General features: G+C 33.6%; 3 protein-coding genes across 5 annotated transcripts; all 3 read left to right on the forward strand.

Moving 5' to 3' along the window:
* Positions 1–3,407: 3,407 nt before the first annotated feature.
* Positions 3,408–4,539, forward strand: LOC106339947 (NAC domain-containing protein 41-like). The gene is made up of 3 exons (XM_013778812.1): positions 3,408–3,751; positions 3,824–4,071; positions 4,146–4,539. The coding sequence occupies exons 1-3, from the start codon at positions 3,571–3,573 to the stop codon at positions 4,482–4,484; spliced, it is 768 nt and encodes a 255-aa protein (XP_013634266.1). The 5' UTR covers positions 3,408–3,570; the 3' UTR covers positions 4,485–4,539.
* Positions 4,540–8,483: 3,944 nt separating this feature from the next.
* On the forward strand, positions 8,484–12,104 carry LOC106336555 (uncharacterized protein At2g33490-like). 3 transcript variants are annotated; one of them, XM_013775404.1, is made up of 11 exons: positions 8,484–8,718; positions 8,885–8,957; positions 9,179–9,253; positions 9,381–9,442; positions 9,531–9,599; positions 9,682–9,710; positions 10,045–10,252; positions 10,338–10,571; positions 10,708–10,761; positions 10,866–11,813; positions 11,887–12,104. In XM_013775404.1, the coding sequence occupies exons 1-11, from the start codon at positions 8,608–8,610 to the stop codon at positions 11,893–11,895; spliced, it is 1,872 nt and encodes a 623-aa protein (XP_013630858.1). In that variant the 5' UTR covers positions 8,484–8,607; the 3' UTR covers positions 11,896–12,104. The 3 variants fall into 3 exon arrangements, with proteins under 3 accessions (XP_013630858.1, XP_013630857.1, XP_013630859.1); XM_013775403.1 differs by having other exon boundaries at positions 10,863–11,813; positions 11,887–12,103; XM_013775405.1 differs by having other exon boundaries at positions 8,487–8,718; positions 9,162–9,253; positions 10,863–11,813; positions 11,887–12,103.
* A 3,919-nt stretch (positions 12,105–16,023) lies between these two features.
* LOC106339928 lies at positions 16,024–17,496 on the forward strand. Its single transcript, XM_013778796.1, has 2 exons — positions 16,024–16,284; positions 16,985–17,496. Exons 1-2 carry the CDS (start codon positions 16,072–16,074, stop codon positions 17,360–17,362), a joined length of 591 nt encoding a protein of 196 aa, XP_013634250.1. The 5' UTR covers positions 16,024–16,071; the 3' UTR covers positions 17,363–17,496.
* The last annotated feature ends 399 nt before the right edge of the window (positions 17,497–17,895 follow it).

Here is a 17,895-nt window from a genome sequence, read left to right on the forward strand (position 1 = left end):
AATACATAAATAATATAATTTAGAAATTTACTAAAATTTCTGAACAAATATTGACAACATAATTTTTTTTAAGAAATTATAAATTACTAAAACTATTAATCCTACAATGAAAATTTTATTATTAAAAATTTAAAGTTTTTGTTATAAAAGATACAAATGATCAAAAAAATATATGAGTAGAAAACATCATTTTATAGATATTAATATAAAAATTATACTATATATATGTTAATATCATTTATATTTAATTATATACCATATCAAATAGAAAAAAAATATTGTTTGGATTAATAAGATTAATTTATATGTCAGCACCATTTTAATTATATACGTAATAATTGTTGATTTTTTTATTTATTCAAGATATATTTGTTATTTCATAATGTAAAAACATATAATATATAAAATAATTTATATATATAATGTTCATTACGCGCAAGGCGCGGATCTTAACCTAGTTCAATCTATTATTTTACATTCGTCTCGGTTTGTTACAATCATGTAGCCTTTTGAGTTAATTAGGTTTGGAATTCGAGTATTTGTTCAAATCGGATTTTTAGATTAAGTTTTCTAGGCTCTATTCGGATAGGATTCGATTAATAATACTTTTTGGTTAGATAAATTAAAATTCTGTGTAAATTTATTTGCATCTGAATTTATTTTGGATAATAATATTTCGGATTCATTTAAATATAATGTCAAAAAAATGAGTGGTTGTTTATTAAGGTTTTGAATTCTATTTTCAAGTACTGATTTAGATATTCAAGCTCATTTTCGGTTTTTGAGTTTTTCAAGTTTCCAACGGGTTTGGATAATACCCATAATCCAATACCACACTAAAGAATCCATTCAGATATTTTTGGGTTCAAATACAAAAGTCGAGAATTATTTTGAGTTTTGTTAGAGCAATATTCATGATATGGGAGATTGTGAGGTGTGTACGGACGACTGTGTGAGACAAAATAAGTTAATAGAGAGGAGATCTATTGTGGGACAAGGCAATTAAGGGGCGGTAATCTCCGTCGTTTTACAAGCAACTAAAGTGGGTCGGCCCTCCTGACTTTTCCATTTTTTACGTGCGATTTACGCATTTTCCTAATTGCATCTCTTTCTTGTTTAGCTTGTGTTCCTTCTATATTTGTTCTCTTAACTTATGGCAAGTTGTCAAATGGAAACTATATTCGGCTTATTTAAGCTCCAGATCTAACTATATATCATAAACACACGTAATGCAAATCTTTTTTATTTTATTTTGAGTGCTTTCCCTTATCGAATCATTGCAAATATGAATATCGAATAGTGGCATAACAAAACTCGCCCGTGCCATTTCAAACTCAGCAAACAGTCATCGTCTATGCCAGACCGCCCCTGATCAGATAACATAACCAATCAATATAACACAAATTATATATAATACAGTGACAACATACATGTACATAGAACGTTATTCCGTCTGAAATGGAAATATTTTGTTGAATACACACCAATTCAATTTCATCTCCTTTAAATTTATTTTCTTGTATACATAACATAGCCAACCATTTTGGAATCTTTTCTTCCGTTTTACGTAAGAGTATTGTTTCAGTAACGTGTTGGTTTAAAGAACTCCATGTTAATGGTTGACATAATAAGAAGAAAAAACTCATATTAATGAAATATTATTGACGCTTGCAAAAACCTGAAGGGATATGTAGTTTATTATCTGGATTAGGTAAAGATAATTGGACATTCTGAGTGGAGAAATCTGCAGGGCACTTTACTTTCATGGACCCCCACGAAATCGCATCTCCTTAAATTAGATTATCGAAATTCAGTTGCATACGCATCTTTGTGTACAGCCGGCTTTAACACTGTTATGGGATCTAGGGTATGTAGTTTATTATCTGGATTAGGTATGTAGTTTATTATCTGGATTAGGTAAAGATAATTTTACCCTATAAATTTTATAGGATAAAAAAACTTTTTTTTACCCAATAAAATTTATATTCAGATAATATTTAAAATATTTTTAAAATTTAATCTGTAATATTTTATATATTTTATGATGAAAATAAAACTATATGCATATCAAATATTTTTGGGCTCTTTTCAGTTTTATTTATTATATTTTTTTTTTTAATATGAAACTTTATACATATATTTTTTTAAAAATTGGATCCCTTAACTATTAATATACGGGGGGACACGGGCTGGGGCCCGGGGCGGTCGCACCGCTTGTCCCCCTCTTCAGCCGGCCTTGTCTATGTATCTACGATTGCTTCAAACACATATATGCAATTAATAGTCGTTAATTCTATAGAATTTTTGTTATAATTTCACGTGATTTGAAGTTATTGTGACATATGTAGGGCGAGTAAATAAACATGCAGAAGTTTCGAGAGATTTTTTGAACTCACGTATATAGATGAGAAAATATTTATAAACCACACAAGCATGATCTCGAATGATACAACGGCCTTGAAAAGGCGTTAAGTACCACAGGTTTGAATCCTACTAAATTCAGATTTACTCGTTTGTGTGGCCACATATGGGGATCTAATTTCTATTGTTAGTAACCAGATTTGTCTGGCGTTGGTAGAAAGATCCCAAGAGATTAGTCGATTGGACTTCAGTCCGCCGGATACCTTCTAGTTATAAAAAAATATTTATAGAAAGTTCGAATAAGTATTTTATAGAAAGTTCGTATTAGCAAAAAAAAGTATTTATAGAAAGTTTGTAATCGAGGGTTTGCTGTAGAGGGCCTGCCGTAAAAGGCACCACATACCAGACGATCGCTTTATCATGCAAGGCATGAACATGATTGATGGTGGCTGCTACGTGGTCGGGACATACATCAGCCATGTTCGTTTCATAGTCGCCGCTTCCGGCGGCTGCGTCAAAAAAATGTTCCGTGATGTAGACAAAAATAACAAAGTCGGAGACGCAGAAAACCCAAAATAGTGGCTAATACATTGCTGGAGACGCAGAAACTTCGACGCTGATGACGCTGCTTTATTCTGCGTTCGTTATATTGGCTAGTAGTTGCCGCAGTGACCGGAAATCAGTGAATCGTGCTTCACAGGTGCTGTGTATTTCTGTCATTAATGACTTAATTTTTTGACGCAACCGCCGGAATCAGCGTCCAAGAAACGAACAGGGCTATTTTCTATTTTTCTTTACGCATTATCTAAAGAGTTATGAAAACATTTCAAAAAGGCGTTGCTCCTAAATTTAACTTACCCCATTCATAGCATCAGTAATACAAAATTTAATATTTCTCTAATAGCCAAACCAAATTCAAAGGATTCCAACATAAATGTAATATTTTGTTATTTGGATTAAAAAAAATTGTGGTACAAACCAATATGGTTGATCGTTATGATCAATATATTATAGTTTAAAAGCCCAAAAATATAATACAATAATGGTACCAAGTTCAATTCATTACAACATGGCTCAGAATGTAAAAGTGGAAGGAGCATTAAACCATCCCTCAGCTATAAAATAAACCCAACTTTCCCTCTCCATTTCAATAATCTCTCTCAGCTTCTTTTTTATCTGTTTCTAAGGCTTCAATCAATTCCTTAGACGATGGAAAAGCTAAGCTCTATTAAGAAAAGAGGACTAAGATTACCACCCGGGTTCAGATTTCACCCGACCGATGAAGAGTTAGTGGTTCAGTATCTATGTCGAAAAGTGACCGGTTTACCCTTACCAGCTTCTGTTATACCGGACATTGATATATGTAAAGCTGATCCATGGGATTTGCCAGGTAATGAAATATAAATATACATTTTTGGATTTTCATTTTTTGATGGTTTGGTATTTATATTGTATGATCCAGGTGATTGTGAGTCAGAGAGGTATTTTTTTAGCACGAGGGAAGCTAAATACCCAAACGGAAACCGGTCGAACCGATCAACTGGTTCGGGTTATTGGAAAGCGACTGGAATCGATAAGCAAATAGGGGGAAGGAAGCTTGTTGGGATGAAGAAAACTCTGGTTTTCTACAAAGGGAAACCACCAAACGGGACAAGAACTAATTGGGTTCTTCATGAGTATCGTCTTCTTGATTCTCAACAAGAATCATACGTAAGGTTCACAAACTCGGATCAGATTTTTTGATTGAAACTTGGCTTATGCTTTGTTCTTTTTTTGTTTTTAAGGGAGAGAACACGAACTGGGTTCTGTGCAGAGTGTTTTTGAAGAAGACGAGCAATACTAATAATAAGAGGAAAGAAGATGAGAAAGAGATTAATGAAGGGAAAGAGAATGACGAAGACAACAACAAGAGTGCTTGCCCGATATTCTATGACTTTTTGAGAAAAGACAAGAAGAGAAAAAGATGCTGCGATTTGAATGTGACTCCAACGTGTTGTTGTTGTTCTGCTTCAGCGTCTTCGTCGGTTTGCTCAAGTGCTTTAACACAGACATCTACTCATAATGACTCTGATTATCATGAAGAAATTACTTGTCGGGAAATTAAGTTTTGTTTCTTTCTGTAAATAATAACTAAAAAGTTCATAATAAGATCAGTCTGAACACCAGGTGGTTACGTAATCTAGACTCATAGCCTTTCTTGGTTTAGGTATTAATTTAACTTGGAAACCCACACGATTATACATGAATACTCATTTTATAAAAATAAATATATCACATTTTATATTTTAGTATAAAACTGCGTACCTTTAGTTTTGAGCAAGTTTTTATATTGCAAAAGTTGATTGCATATGATTATACCCTCTTACTGATGATACTAAGAAGTAAGAATATATATCTTTTATAGGTTTATGTTATACTTAAAATCCAAATATGTTAATATTAATTATAGATATCTTATTATTATTGTTTTAATTAAGTTATTTTGAAATCTCCAATACAATTTAATATATTTGAAATTAAATCTACTGATTTTCTAAATTAATAAAATATTTTATTGGTGTAACCTTCTGGTCAAGTGGATCATGTCTTGTGTATCTACGGTGAATTATTCTATTCTTCTAAACGGACAATTTTATGGCTTCATCTCTCCTGAAAGAAGCCTAAGACAAGGCGACCGTTATCATCATTTTTATTTGTACTTTGTACGGAAGGGCTCACACACATGCTTAATCAAACTGTTTCCAGAGGATCCTTGTGTGGGATTCAATTTGATTGGGATGGTCCTCAACTTCACCATTTGTTTTTTGTAGATGACAGTTTGTTCCTCTTCAAGATTGACATCTCTCAGTGTCATGTCTTCCAAGACATTCTACACAAGTATGGTGAAGCAACATGACATGTTATAAATCTTTCAAAATCCTCTCTCACCTTTGGTAAAAATATCAGTTTGGATTTAAAAGAGCAGATTCAGTCAAAGCTTGGTATTTATTCTGAAGGAGGTGCTGCAAATTATCTTGGTCTCCCAGAATGTTTCAGTGGTTCAAAAGTGGAAATGCTTGCTTATATTCAAGACAAAATGAAAGGCAGAATGTCTAGTTGGTACACTAAGTTCTTATCTTAAGCCGGTAAAGAGATCATTTTGAAATCTGTTGCCATGGCTATGCCTATTCATGCTATGTCTTGTTTTAAACTCCCTAAAACCACTTGCAACGATTTGTCTTCAGCCATGGCAGCTTTCTGGTGGAGAGTTTCTGAGGATAAAGGCAAGATTCATTGGCTCAGTTGGGAAAAGCTTTGTGTTTCAAAAGACTTGGGAGGAATGGGATTTAAAGATATTGAATTATTCAATCAGGCTCTTCTCGCCAAACAAGCTTAGCGAATCCTCTCTGATCAATCTTCCCTTTTAAGTAATTTTTTGAAAATCCGTTACTTCCCTAATAGTTCTTTCCTATCAGCTTCTCTTGATAATAGGTCATCCTATGCTTGGCGTAGTATTCTTCACTGTAGACAACTCTTAGCAAAGGGTTTAAGACATATGGTGGGCAACGGTTGCTCCTTATCAGTTTGGTCTTCACCTTGGTTGGTTGATGGAGAAAGGATGCGCATTCCTCTTATGAAGAATATCTTGGTGGATTTAGACCTCTAGAATTTTTACTTTGTAGTCTAAGGGGTTTCTTTTTGGTCCCTTTTCGTATTTGATCATGTACTTGTTAATGATTAGATAATGCTAGTGTTTTAAAAAAAACGACAAATAGGACATTAAAGATTTGTTTGAAACCATGTATGGTCGAAAACAAGAGTACATGGTAACTTTAAGATATTTTGTCCAGTTAACATTTTTTTTGGCAAATCAAATACATGTTCTTCTTTTCTTCCTCATTATTTGTACTTCTATAAAATCAAGCATTTACAAAAGAACTGGCTGTTTTCAAAGAAACAGGTTTTGGTATAGCATTCTCTGAATTGAAAAATCTTCAATTGATTGTTCCTCATAAGTATCGTTAGTTAATACATTCTGTACTTGCAATGTCAATGACACTATTTTGAAGGTAAATATTTATTAGTCTCTGTCACTTCACAAGTAGTAAGAATAAAAACATTCAAAATTGTATTTGTTGGTTCAACTTCGATTCTTCATTATTTAATGAATGATAAAGATCATTTTTTATCTATAGCTTCATTTTTGAAAATAAATCGAATGTAAATTATTTCATGGTAATGGCCAAACTGTTATAGCACTTAGAAACTATAAAATTTGTTCAACCGTAATATTATATAATCAATGCAGAGAACTTGTCTATTCAATCTAGCTTATGAGTTTGTATTTAATAAATTAGCAGAAAACTAAGCTTCTACTTTTTATCAAAAAAAATTTATCCTGAAAACAAAACAAAAAACAAGAAAGTGTTTTACTTAACTAGTCATAACAGTATAAAGACAGTTTGAAATGTTTGAAAGAAGTGTCACAATAATACATGAAAATCAAATCAGTATTGGGCATAAAAGAACACAAAAAAAAAACAAGAGAGAGAGCATAATCGATGGTTAGTAGAACTAAGGAAGAAATTTAGTAGATGATTAACCTGTTTGTGGCGTAGTAGAGACGGGCTGAAGTTGAGAAATGAGCAAGATCAGAAGAATCATTACACAAGCCACAGAACTCCCAAGCTTTCTTGAGTAAATCTTTGCGTCGTTTTCAAACACTCATTTCTCCATACATTCTTGTTGTTCTCTGCTTAATTCATTAACCTCAATATAGAATTTATAATCTCGTCGACTATCTTTCGTCTTTAAGAAAACAAGTGGTAGCCAAACTTTTAGAAATTTCAGTTTATAGTAAATCCTTTTTTCGGTTCTCATTTTATTTTTACTAGGTAGTTGTCCGCGAATTCGCGGATATAAATATTGTATGTAAATATATATTATGTATGTAATGTCATAAATTTTGAATAACAATTAGAAAAATTAAAAATATATTTTAACTTCAGATAATTTGAAAATCAGTCGTAAAGTTTCCATAAATTTGATTTGAAAATAAATGATGAATATTTAATCATTACAAATGCTTGTGGAATTATATACGTAATTATCACCATAGTATGCATCTTTTCGGGCTCTTTTTGTTTTTCTGTTATCAGAAAAGATGCATACTATGGTTATTTCGGTTTGTAAATATTGTCAAAATTAATTATTTTATTTTGGTTATTATAAATAAACTAAAAATGCGAGATACATCATATAAAAAATTATTTTATTTTGATAGTTATATAGTTGTATTTATATAAATTTTAATTTGACTATAAAATATTAAAAACACTAATAAAATTTTATATGAACCTATGTTTTTTCTTAAAACAAAAATATTATAAATCAACCTAATACTTACTAAATTTACAATGATTATTTTATGAGAAATTTTCTATGATAGCCATTTTCAAGTTTTTGTCACAAAAATAGCATTCAATGAAGAAAAATGACCAAAATAAGTTTTATTAAAGGACAAAAATATATTTTATATTTTTATCCTAGGATTAACTAATCTAGAATTAGGGTTTAAAGTTAAGGGATGGGGTTATGGGGATATGGTTTCAATTTTTTTAAAAAAAAAATTAAAATTTTCAAAATAAAAATGGCTATTTTGATCATTTTCTTTTTTAGAGCTATTTTTGTGACAAAAACTTAAAAAAAAATATTTGAAAGGATTGCCCTTACTTTATTAAAATTATTTTTTAAAAATATATAATATTGCGGAGTAAATATGGCTTAGTTAATAGAACAAGTATAAATATATTTTTGCAATTTGTATTAAAAATACTCCCCACATATCTAAAATATAAATATATTAACATCTCAAATTAACGTTTTCGCTTTAGTTCCCAAATTTAAAACTAAAATCTAAACTTATACATATTTAATAAAAGTAAAAATGAAATTTCTCATAAATTATTTTCATATAATTTTTGACTGTTTAAACTAAGAAATTCTATATGCAATTAACACGTTGCGCTGACATCATTAATCACACTTGGTGACGTAAACATGAGCGAGAAAAATACGAAGAAAAACAATAATAATTAAATAATAGGACGAAAAAGAATCAAAGAGACGACGACCAAGTCAAGGCTCAAAGGGTTACCTTTTCCTCTAAACAATCTATCTTCTCCTTCTTCTTACGTTGTTGTTGAGGAAGTTGACGAAGCGATCAGATTATCTCTCTTACTTACTCCGATTCGCCGGAGAAGAGCCATGAAAACCTCGCTCCGACGCTTGCGAGGCGTGCTTCACAAACACGAATCTAAGGATCGGAGAGATCTTCGATTCCTGGTTCAGAAGGACGAGCTCGCCCAGGCTTCGCAGGTCCCAATCTTCATCTCTCTCCAATTCGAATTCGAGATTGTCTACGTTTCCTCCTTGAATTAGTTTCCAATTTAGGCTTGCGAATGATGGATCTCTGTACTTGTGTAGCTTTGTTCACGAATGCGATTGTTACAATGTGTAGTTTGTATGTGAATATTTTTGGCAGGACGTGCAAGAGATGAGAGATTGCTATGATAGCTTGCTCTCTGCTGCGGCCGCTACTGCTAATAGCGCTTATGGTAAAATCCTATTCTTCCTTGAAATAACGTTTAGAGGATAATGACGTTTCTTTGATTTGATTGATTGCTAGATGTAGCTTTGATACTTGCACTGTTGCATTCTTGTTTGGCTTAAGTTTAGCTTCTTTTTTTTTTGCATCCCTGTTTATGGAGATGAACGTCTACCACCTGTTAGTAAAATGGTATTATTCTTATCGTTTGCAGATTTCGTTTGCTTGCAGAATTTTCAGAATCTTTGCGAGAACTTGGTGCTTGTCTTCTTGAGAAAACTGCACTTAATGACGATGAAGAGAGTGGTGAGTTTGCCAAGCTGTTTTCTTAAATTTACATCTTTATTATTTTCTTTATTAATGCTTAAACGTTTGAAGGTTTTCTATATATAATGAGCATCTGAAACGTTTTGCTTCTCTTACTCTTATGTAGGTAGAGTGTTGCTTATGCTGGGAAAATTGCAGTTTGAACTGCAAAAACTTGTTGATAAATATGTGAGTTTTTCAGATCTGGTACTAACTGGTTCAAGTGATATTTCCTTTGTCTAACCACCAGAAAATCAAATTTATATTTTTGATTCAGCGGTCTCATATATTCCAAACGATCACAATCCCCTCAGAGTCACTTCTTAATGAACTCCGCATAGTTGAGGTAGAGCGTTGTTTGATATGCTTTTGCTGATTCAGCCCTTCAAGTGACGATAGATAGTAATGTGTGTTTAATGTTGATGCAGGAAATGATGCGGCTTTGTGATGAGAAAAGGTTGTTTTTGCCTTGCCTTCTTTTTCATCTCTAGACACCTATTACCGTCATGAAGTTATAAAACACCTATTACTGTAATTGCACAAATAAAATAAAGAGTCTATGCTGAAGATGAATGCCAACATTTGTTCAGTTTTTAGAGTTACGTGAGTATTGTAGGGGAAAATTTGGAAATCTGATTGGTCTCATGGTGGGAATACCATTCCTTAGTTATTAAATTATCTCCTCTTATATTTGTTCTTTTGTGCACAAATTATCTCCTCTTATCTAAACTTCCGTTCATGATAGCGGGCAAAAAGTATTTCTATTCATGGAACTTTTTTTAGCTTTTCAGGAATGTTTATGAAGGCATGCTTACAAGGCAGAGGGAGAAAGGGAGGTCGAAAGGTGGGAAAGGAGAAAATTTTTCGGCGCAGCAACTACAACAAGCTCATGAGGAATATGATAACGAGACAACTTTATTTGTTTTCCGCTTAAAATCTCTGAAACAAGGGCAAACACGTAGTCTTTTGACTCAGGCAGCACGGCACCATGCAGCGCAGGTTTTCTTCCTGAGCCGTGTCCTTGTCCCTCTGTTTCGATCACCAGAACACCGTGTTGATGTCCCTTTTGTGTGTGTTTATGCAGTTATGCTTCTTCAAGAAGGCTCTTAATTCCCTTGAAGAAGTAGAGCCGCATGTACAGATGGTAACCGAGTCGCAGCATATTGATTACCATTTCAGTGGATTGGAAGATGATGACGAAATAGAAAACAATGAAGAAGATGATTCTGAGGTGAATGATGATGGAGAACTGAGTTTTGAGTATAGAATGAGTGACAAGGACCAAAATGCAGATTCTTCACCTAGTGTCTCCTCACAGGTGATTTTTCATATATTTACGGTTCTGGTGATATATCCTGTTTATCCCTTTTGGTGCTTTTGAAGATTGGTCATAGGATAGTGATACTCTGTATGCCAAATACTTGTCCTAATTGTGACCAACTTAATGCATGCAGTTGGGTCAGTCAGACATCACATTTCCACTAGTTGCAGGACTAAACACTGCACAGGTAATATAATCTACTTTGGATCATATCTTCTCTACTTTTCCTTTCAGATGACCCGGAAAATTTCTCAGGATGCTCATTGTTCAATGAATTTTTTTATTCAGCTGGAAAATAAGGAAGCAAGCTACGGGAGATCTCGTTCTTACAGGAGAGATGTTAGGATTGAGAGCCAATCAGCACCCCTTTTTGCTGAGAACCGGACAATGCCTCCTTCAGAGAAGCTCTTACGGATGCGTTCATCTCTGACACGGAAGTTCAGCACGTATGCATTGCCAACACCTGTGGAAACAGCTAGAAGTCCCTCATCTATTACAATTCTAGCTAACAACAACATGGCTTCTTCTAATCCCGCAAAGGCAATAACAAAAAACAATTGGTATTCATCCCCACTGGAAGCTCGCGGACCCTCAAAGGTTTCTTCTAGACCGATGTCAGCCTTGAAAGAACAAGTTCTGAGAGAGAGTAACAAGAACACATCTTCTCAGCTGCCTCGGCCTTCGTCAGATGGACTCTTGTACTCTCGTATGGGGTCACTCAAGAGACGATCCTTTTCCGGTCCAATTACAAATAAACCATTACCTAACAAGCCTCTCTCTTCAGCGCCTCGTTTATACTCAGGTCCAATCCCAAGGAGTTCAGTTTCCAAGTTACCAAAAGTGTCGACATCATCTCCAACTGCTTCTCCTACATTTGTCTCAACCCCGAAAATAAGCGAGCTCCATGAGCTTCCTAGACCACCACCACCATCAAGCATCTCTGCTAAGTCCTCGAGGGTATTTGGATATTCAGCACCTTTGGTTTCGAAGAGCCAATTGCTTAGTAAACCTCTTGTTTCAAGTTCAGCAGCTCCTCTCCCAATACCACCTGCAATCACTCGTAGCTTCTCTATACCTACTAGCAACCTTAGAGCAACAGAGTTAGACATGTCTAAGACGAGTGTGGGCGCTAATAAGTTAAGCACTGCCTCGCCTCCTTTAACCCCCATGTCATTGAGCCATCCACCTCCATCTGCTATTACCGAGCACGCAGAGCACCTAACGATATCCAAACAAGAGGTAACCATAGATTCTCTATACATTTCTGAACTGTTCAAGTGTTCTGATATTTGTTCTAATGTGTGAGTTGTAGAGGACTTGAAGGTGTAAGCTTATAGGAGGAGGAAGACATTCCCTCTAGTTGCAGATATGTAAAATATCCCTCCTGTTTTGTTCTGACAATGCTGAAAGAAAAAAAAACGAGAGAGAGTCAAACAGTGATTGCCAAGTAATTTTGATTTTCTATAATTATTCATAGGTTTATAACATTACGATTATTTATTAAAGTCAATTTATAAGATTACTGAATTTTGAAATAATATAGTTGTTGAATTGATTGGTTGCTAAATAGTCAGATTCTCCCCAATTGGTAATTACCACTTTAGTAAACATTGAGTATGTATGACCCATATAATAAACTTATAAATTTCCTTGGACAAGGTTAAGAAAAGCAGTCCCATATTGAGCTGAAGATCGATCATTACATTTTTCAAGGTAAGTGATGCAGAAAAAAAACGTTGCACGCTAACTTGTGATCTCACATGTATTCCCTTAACACGCTACCATGTTTCAGTTCTTACCTTCCTCGTTTCATTGTGTTATTGTAAAAAAAAGGCCCTTACAATTGATCAACATATAAGAGGCCTAGGCCCAAAATAACAGCAATAAGAAAGTGAACCCATGCATCATACTAAACAAAACGAGATTAGCTTTCCGGTTACAATTCCGAAACTAAAAAAACAAGAAAAAAAGAGAGCAACGTGGTATATTTGGTTTCGATGGAGAAGAGAGAGGAGACTCACACATACAAACACACTTTGATGTCACTTTCGATCTGAAACATCTCTATCTCTGTTCAGAGATTCCCTTCTTAGGCCCCATTGTCTCTCTTTCTCTTATGTTACGAACCTCTCTTGTACCAGCAAATACCATAACATATACAGTACTAAAAAATATCTTATTGAATTAAGAGAAATTGGTTATAATAGCCATTAAAAACTATAAACTAAGTAACCATAGTAATACAATGGCGAGAACATTGTGTGTATTATACATTGTTGTTCTTTTACTAAGATTTATTTGTGTATGGTTCAATGTAATACAAAATTTACATTGTTATCTTTTTGTAAACGCCACATATTTATTTTTCTTTGTTTACACCCATTTTCAAATCCTTTTTCTTTTAATGTTACAACACAATTTCTATAAAAAAACTATTATAGCTAAAAGAAAATTTACATTTTCCACATACATGGTAACTTAAATCTTTTAAACACATACAAATTCCTCAAAACTTATGAAACTTTTTAGAAGTAAAAATGTATTGTCCTATTTTATATGTTATATATAATGACATACCTTCTAAATACTCTACAGTTCTCTACAGTACAATAAAATTGTTTCCTTATGTCGAAATCTATAATATATTACCAATTTATATGGTAAGGTTCAATCAGGAAATTTATATGTCAACCCTATATTCTATTTTGACAATGTTGGTTATGCAAATGTTTTCATAGTTCAGTTTAGATTATGTGTTTGTCTAAATTGATGCAGTTTATTACAAAATCTATTGTATAACTTTATATAGTATAGTTCGGTATGGTATTCTAATGTAAGGACATTTCATCCAAAATTCAATCAATTGATTGTTACACTACTTTATGGTTATTTTCTTATTTTTTCCGCTATGGGTACTGAGAGCAAATTCACCTTTGAATAATATCCTTTCTCAAAACTAAAAAATCTATAATATTATTTGGTATAAAAGCAAAAACAAAATCATTTCTTTCTATGAAAAAAGAAAAGAAAAGAAAAGAACAAAACTGGATTGGACTGGTTCTGTCGCTTTCCCTTTTTACACTTCCGACAGATTCCTTTGGCAATTCTCTCTTCCACAATTTTCACAATTTTTTGTTTTATTTATTTTTCTGGTTAAACATATTTACGGAAAACATATCATTTACCTCCAGACAATACATATATTTGTCTATCAAAATCTCTTATCTTTTGTATTTTTGTACAAATTGAAAACTGTAATAGTTGTCTTTGCATGTGTGAGTGTACGTATGGCCGTATGGGGCATATCAGGGTATGCGTTTCTTTGACCAGTTTGATAATAAAGGTTACATTTTCATACATATATTAATATATACGTGATACGTGAACCTAATATCTTAGTTAACCACACTGTATAATATAGCATGCTTGATGTTTGTACCTAATATGTTAGGTCTATCATATGGTTTTCAGTTTTTCACTAGTCTTGATGAGTAAAAAAAATTGTGGAGTATTTCTTTTTTTTTTGGTAAAAATGTTAAGATATTATTATCAATTTTCAAATTTTTGACAGAATTACAAAGACGACAAGAAGCAGAAAACATAAAAGAAAAATCTAAACACAGACACGATCTAAACGCAATAGGGACCGGACACAACAAACAGGTTGCAATTCGGAGGCCTCAACTAATCCGAACCTTCGCTTGCCGCAAAAGGAACGAGCCGCAGTTAAATCAAGAGATAGAACCCGGTAATTTTGGCCTCCCCGATCATCTACTCTTTATGATAGGCTCGACTAAGAACAGCTCGAAAAGGACTTCCTAGCATCCGCCACCACGAACACACAGCCAGACAAGAGGCCAAGACCGCATCACACTAAGATCGAGCATTTATTGGACGCAAACACCACCAAGGATGCTAGCGAAAAGGACATACAAAAAAGGCTGAAGGCAACAACAACTCAACACCAGCATTTGGGATCCTCTAAGCAACCCGTAAGAATCCATCCACCGAAGGCAGCACGCAAGCGGCCGACTCCAGCACTGGGATGATGAGCTCAAACCATAGCTACACCAAGACTCCAGCAGCCGTAGACAACACGGAAGGGAGGGACTCTCGGACATGGACAGCCGCAAATTGTGGAGTATTTCTTATTTTCTTAACTTCGTTCCTTGTGTATTCTTACATAAACTGATAGTCGGAACGTGTTAATGGTTAGTCTTTATTTTCTTTTTGACGTGATATTATTGACTTTATTATATAGTAAAAGATTTGCGCGGACAACTATGATTTTCTTTATTACAAACTTAATAATTGCAGCCAAAGGTTGAGATCATTTATCCACGAAACAAAAAAAAAATTGGCTTAAATGTTGACATTTTGCCTAAACTTTCTTTATAGTTTAGTTGACTTTTATTTTTAAAAATCTTTATTCTTCAATTAATTTTCTCCACCCATCATAATGCATTTTGAGGTTAATTTGGCTATTTATAGTTGCCATCTCATGACCAGATTCGTTTCATTTTTGAGATTAATACTTATTGTCGCATAGTCACACCGTCCTGGGATTATTATCGTGTTATGGGACTGAGTTTTAATGTATGCACCAAACCTCACGCCTTCAAATTTTTAATACTCCCTCCATCTAAGAAAAAAGTGTCATTTTTAATATTCTTATCTAGTGTACAATTAACGAAATAAAATTTTCATTGGATATTCAAAAGGGTTAAAATATATTAGATATACAAAGTTACTTAAAAATATAGACACTTTAAAAAATAAAAAATAAACATAGGATGACATTTTAGAGTAAGAAATATTATTCTTGCCTATGAATTTTTCAATATAATTTACCTTCGAACTAAAAGAAACCCTTTTTGGTTGACAAAAAAAAAGGAAACCCTTTTTGGTCAGCAACTAAAAGAAACCTCAACCCTTTGTTTTTTGTATTAATATAACGCGAGCTGTGTGTTTATGTAAGAAATTGTGAAATTCGTGTAAAAAAGAATACAAAATAACAAAATAAAGGAAGTTCCGGCATTCTTTTCGATATCTACGTTAATTATATTTTAACTTTTACAGAATTTTCCCTTCTTTACTAAAAAAATCTTTTTAAACAATAAAAAAAAAATCCTCAGGTTAGCCACTTTAACCCTTCCCAAGATTTACTTTTATCCTCTCTTCTCAAACCGGCCACTAACCGATATACGCGCAACCAAAATACTCACGCGTCTACCCCACGCGTGTTCGTAATTTGCAACTTAACACGGTAACACGGACGTGAGACAAAGTGCGAGCCTCTGTAGTCAATCACCTTCGTGTCCTGACAGTTACGGGTCTACTTTCTCATTTTACATACGCGCGCGTGAATTAACAACCTACTCCTTACCAAATTCCGAAATTACCCCTCACTATGTTTCCTTCCTCAAAAAATATTCTCTATCAAAATCTTCTTGTTGTTTACTCTTTATTTCTTTGCGCCTTTGAGGGGGAGAAGAAGATGAAGGCACCTAACATGGAGACGATAACGAAATCTCTGGAGAATATTTCTTTTAATGATCGGAGAAGAAGAGCCGGAGATGGGTTTGGAAGATCGTCGTCGAGGACAGAAGAGAGCAGCAATGAACATATTCCTCCGATCTCAGATAGAACACTGGAGCTCAATTCTCACTTATCTCTCCCTTCTCACTGGGAACAGTGTCTTGATCTCAAGGTAACCAATAAAAGAAAGATCTAATGAGATTCATCCTTTTTTTTTTTTTTTTGGTTTCCAGCTTTCTAGGTTTAATTAATCATTGCAGAAACTTCGAACTCGTGTCTGGTTTCTTATTTTGGATTGCATTAAATGCATTTTTCTTGTCTACTTCTGATGCATTTATTGTTTCAGAGAACGTATAAATATTGTTCTCTTCATAGTTTTTTTTTTGTTCTAGGCTTTGTGTTTTAGGGAAAAGATGTTTTCCTTTTTTTAAAGACCAAAATAAAAAAGGCTTACAGATGAAAAAAATCAGTTTTAAGTATCCTTTTGCAGAAAATTTTAAGGGTTTGATTACAAAGAAACACTTAAGTTCTTGGATAAATTACCAAAGATGGATTTTACAGCGGTTTGATGATTTTCAACAAATCTTTCAAAACAAGCAAATAAATTTTTTTATTTGTTCAGTGATATATGTCTAAGATTTGCAATGCCTATACTACCAGAAACTTATATATAAAAAGCACATAGTCATTTGCTTATTTGTAGATCTAGGACCAAAGCTTTTTCTCTTAACACAACTTGGTTGCATAAGAAAGGAGAGTACTAAAGAAAAGGAAAAAGAATATAAAAAGTTTATCTGGCCATTAGCCGTAATATCAAAAAGAAGTTACATTGTTTACTTTTTTACTGAATTATAGAGTTGTGTTTTTGTTAGACAGGAGAGATTTACTACATCAACTGGAAAAATGGAATGAGAGTGAAAGAGGATCCAAGGAAAGTGATGATAAATGCAGATAGTGACAGTGGAGAATCATATGGAACATTGTGCTCAGAAGAAGATAGCTCATATTACGACAGTGAGGAGTCTTCATCAGCGTCATCTCCATCATCAAATGAGAATCAAAAAGAGGATGAGGATGAAGATGATGAAGACAAAGACGAGGAAGATGAAGGTGAAGAAGAAGATGTGCTTGTTGTTGCTGGATGCAAAGCTTGTTTCATGTACTTCATGGTTCCTAAGCTTGTAGAGGACTGTCCCAAATGTGCTGCACAGCTTGTTCACTTTGATCGACCTCATTCTGCTTCTTCTTGAAACGTCTCTCTTTGTTTCCACTTTTTTAAATTTTCTCTTATGAGAATTTGTTTAGGTTTCCTCTTTCTTTCTTTAATCTTATATTTGTTATAACTGAATGATTTCTCTTGCAAATGAGCATTAACAACGAGTTTCAATGGCAGTGTTTCAGACGTCGGTAAAAGGTTAAAATGAATCTGAAATTTGGAAGAAACGTAACATTTACATGAGTGTTTCCTATTTCTTTCTTTAATCTTATATTTGTTTTAATTTAGTGTTTTCTCTTGGGCATTAACAACGAGTTCCAATGGCAATATTTTCAGATGACGGTATAGTTAAAATGAGTTTGAAATTTGGGAAAAAATATAGCAATTACATGAGAGTTGTGCTGTATATTCCTTCACGAGTTGAACAGAATGAATAATGCGTGAAGGGATGTTTAGGAACAGTTGTTGCATTAAAGTTGGTCAATGAAATGAGCCCTGATGACTCGGTGTCTCTTAATTTATGAAGATGAGTGCCAATCATAATGATTGCTACATGTGACTCCACAT

The sequence above is a fragment of the Brassica oleracea genome, chromosome C4 (assembly GCF_000695525.1).
Source record: "Brassica oleracea var. oleracea cultivar TO1000 chromosome C4, BOL, whole genome shotgun sequence".
NCBI lineage: Eukaryota > Viridiplantae > Streptophyta > Magnoliopsida > Brassicales > Brassicaceae > Brassica > Brassica oleracea.

Coding starts and splice junctions, on each gene's coding strand:
- LOC106339947 (XM_013778812.1), top strand. CDS start 3,571: ATGGAAAAGCTAAGCTCTATTAAGAAAAGAGGACTAAGATTACCACCC. Junction 3,752..3,823: donor TGATCCATGGGATTTGCCAG/GTAATGAAATAT, acceptor TGTATGATCCAG/GTGATTGTGAGTCAGAGAGG. Junction 4,072..4,145: donor ATTCTCAACAAGAATCATAC/GTAAGGTTCACA, acceptor TTTGTTTTTAAG/GGAGAGAACACGAACTGGGT.
- LOC106336555 (XM_013775403.1), top strand. CDS start 8,608: ATGAAAACCTCGCTCCGACGCTTGCGAGGCGTGCTTCACAAACACGAA. Junction 8,719..8,884: donor AGCTCGCCCAGGCTTCGCAG/GTCCCAATCTTC, acceptor TATTTTTGGCAG/GACGTGCAAGAGATGAGAGA. Junction 10,762..10,862: donor CAGGACTAAACACTGCACAG/GTAATATAATCT, acceptor TTTTTTATTCAG/CTGGAAAATAAGGAAGCAAG.
- LOC106339928 (XM_013778796.1), top strand. CDS start 16,072: ATGAAGGCACCTAACATGGAGACGATAACGAAATCTCTGGAGAATATT. Junction 16,285..16,984: donor AACAGTGTCTTGATCTCAAG/GTAACCAATAAA, acceptor TGTTTTTGTTAG/ACAGGAGAGATTTACTACAT.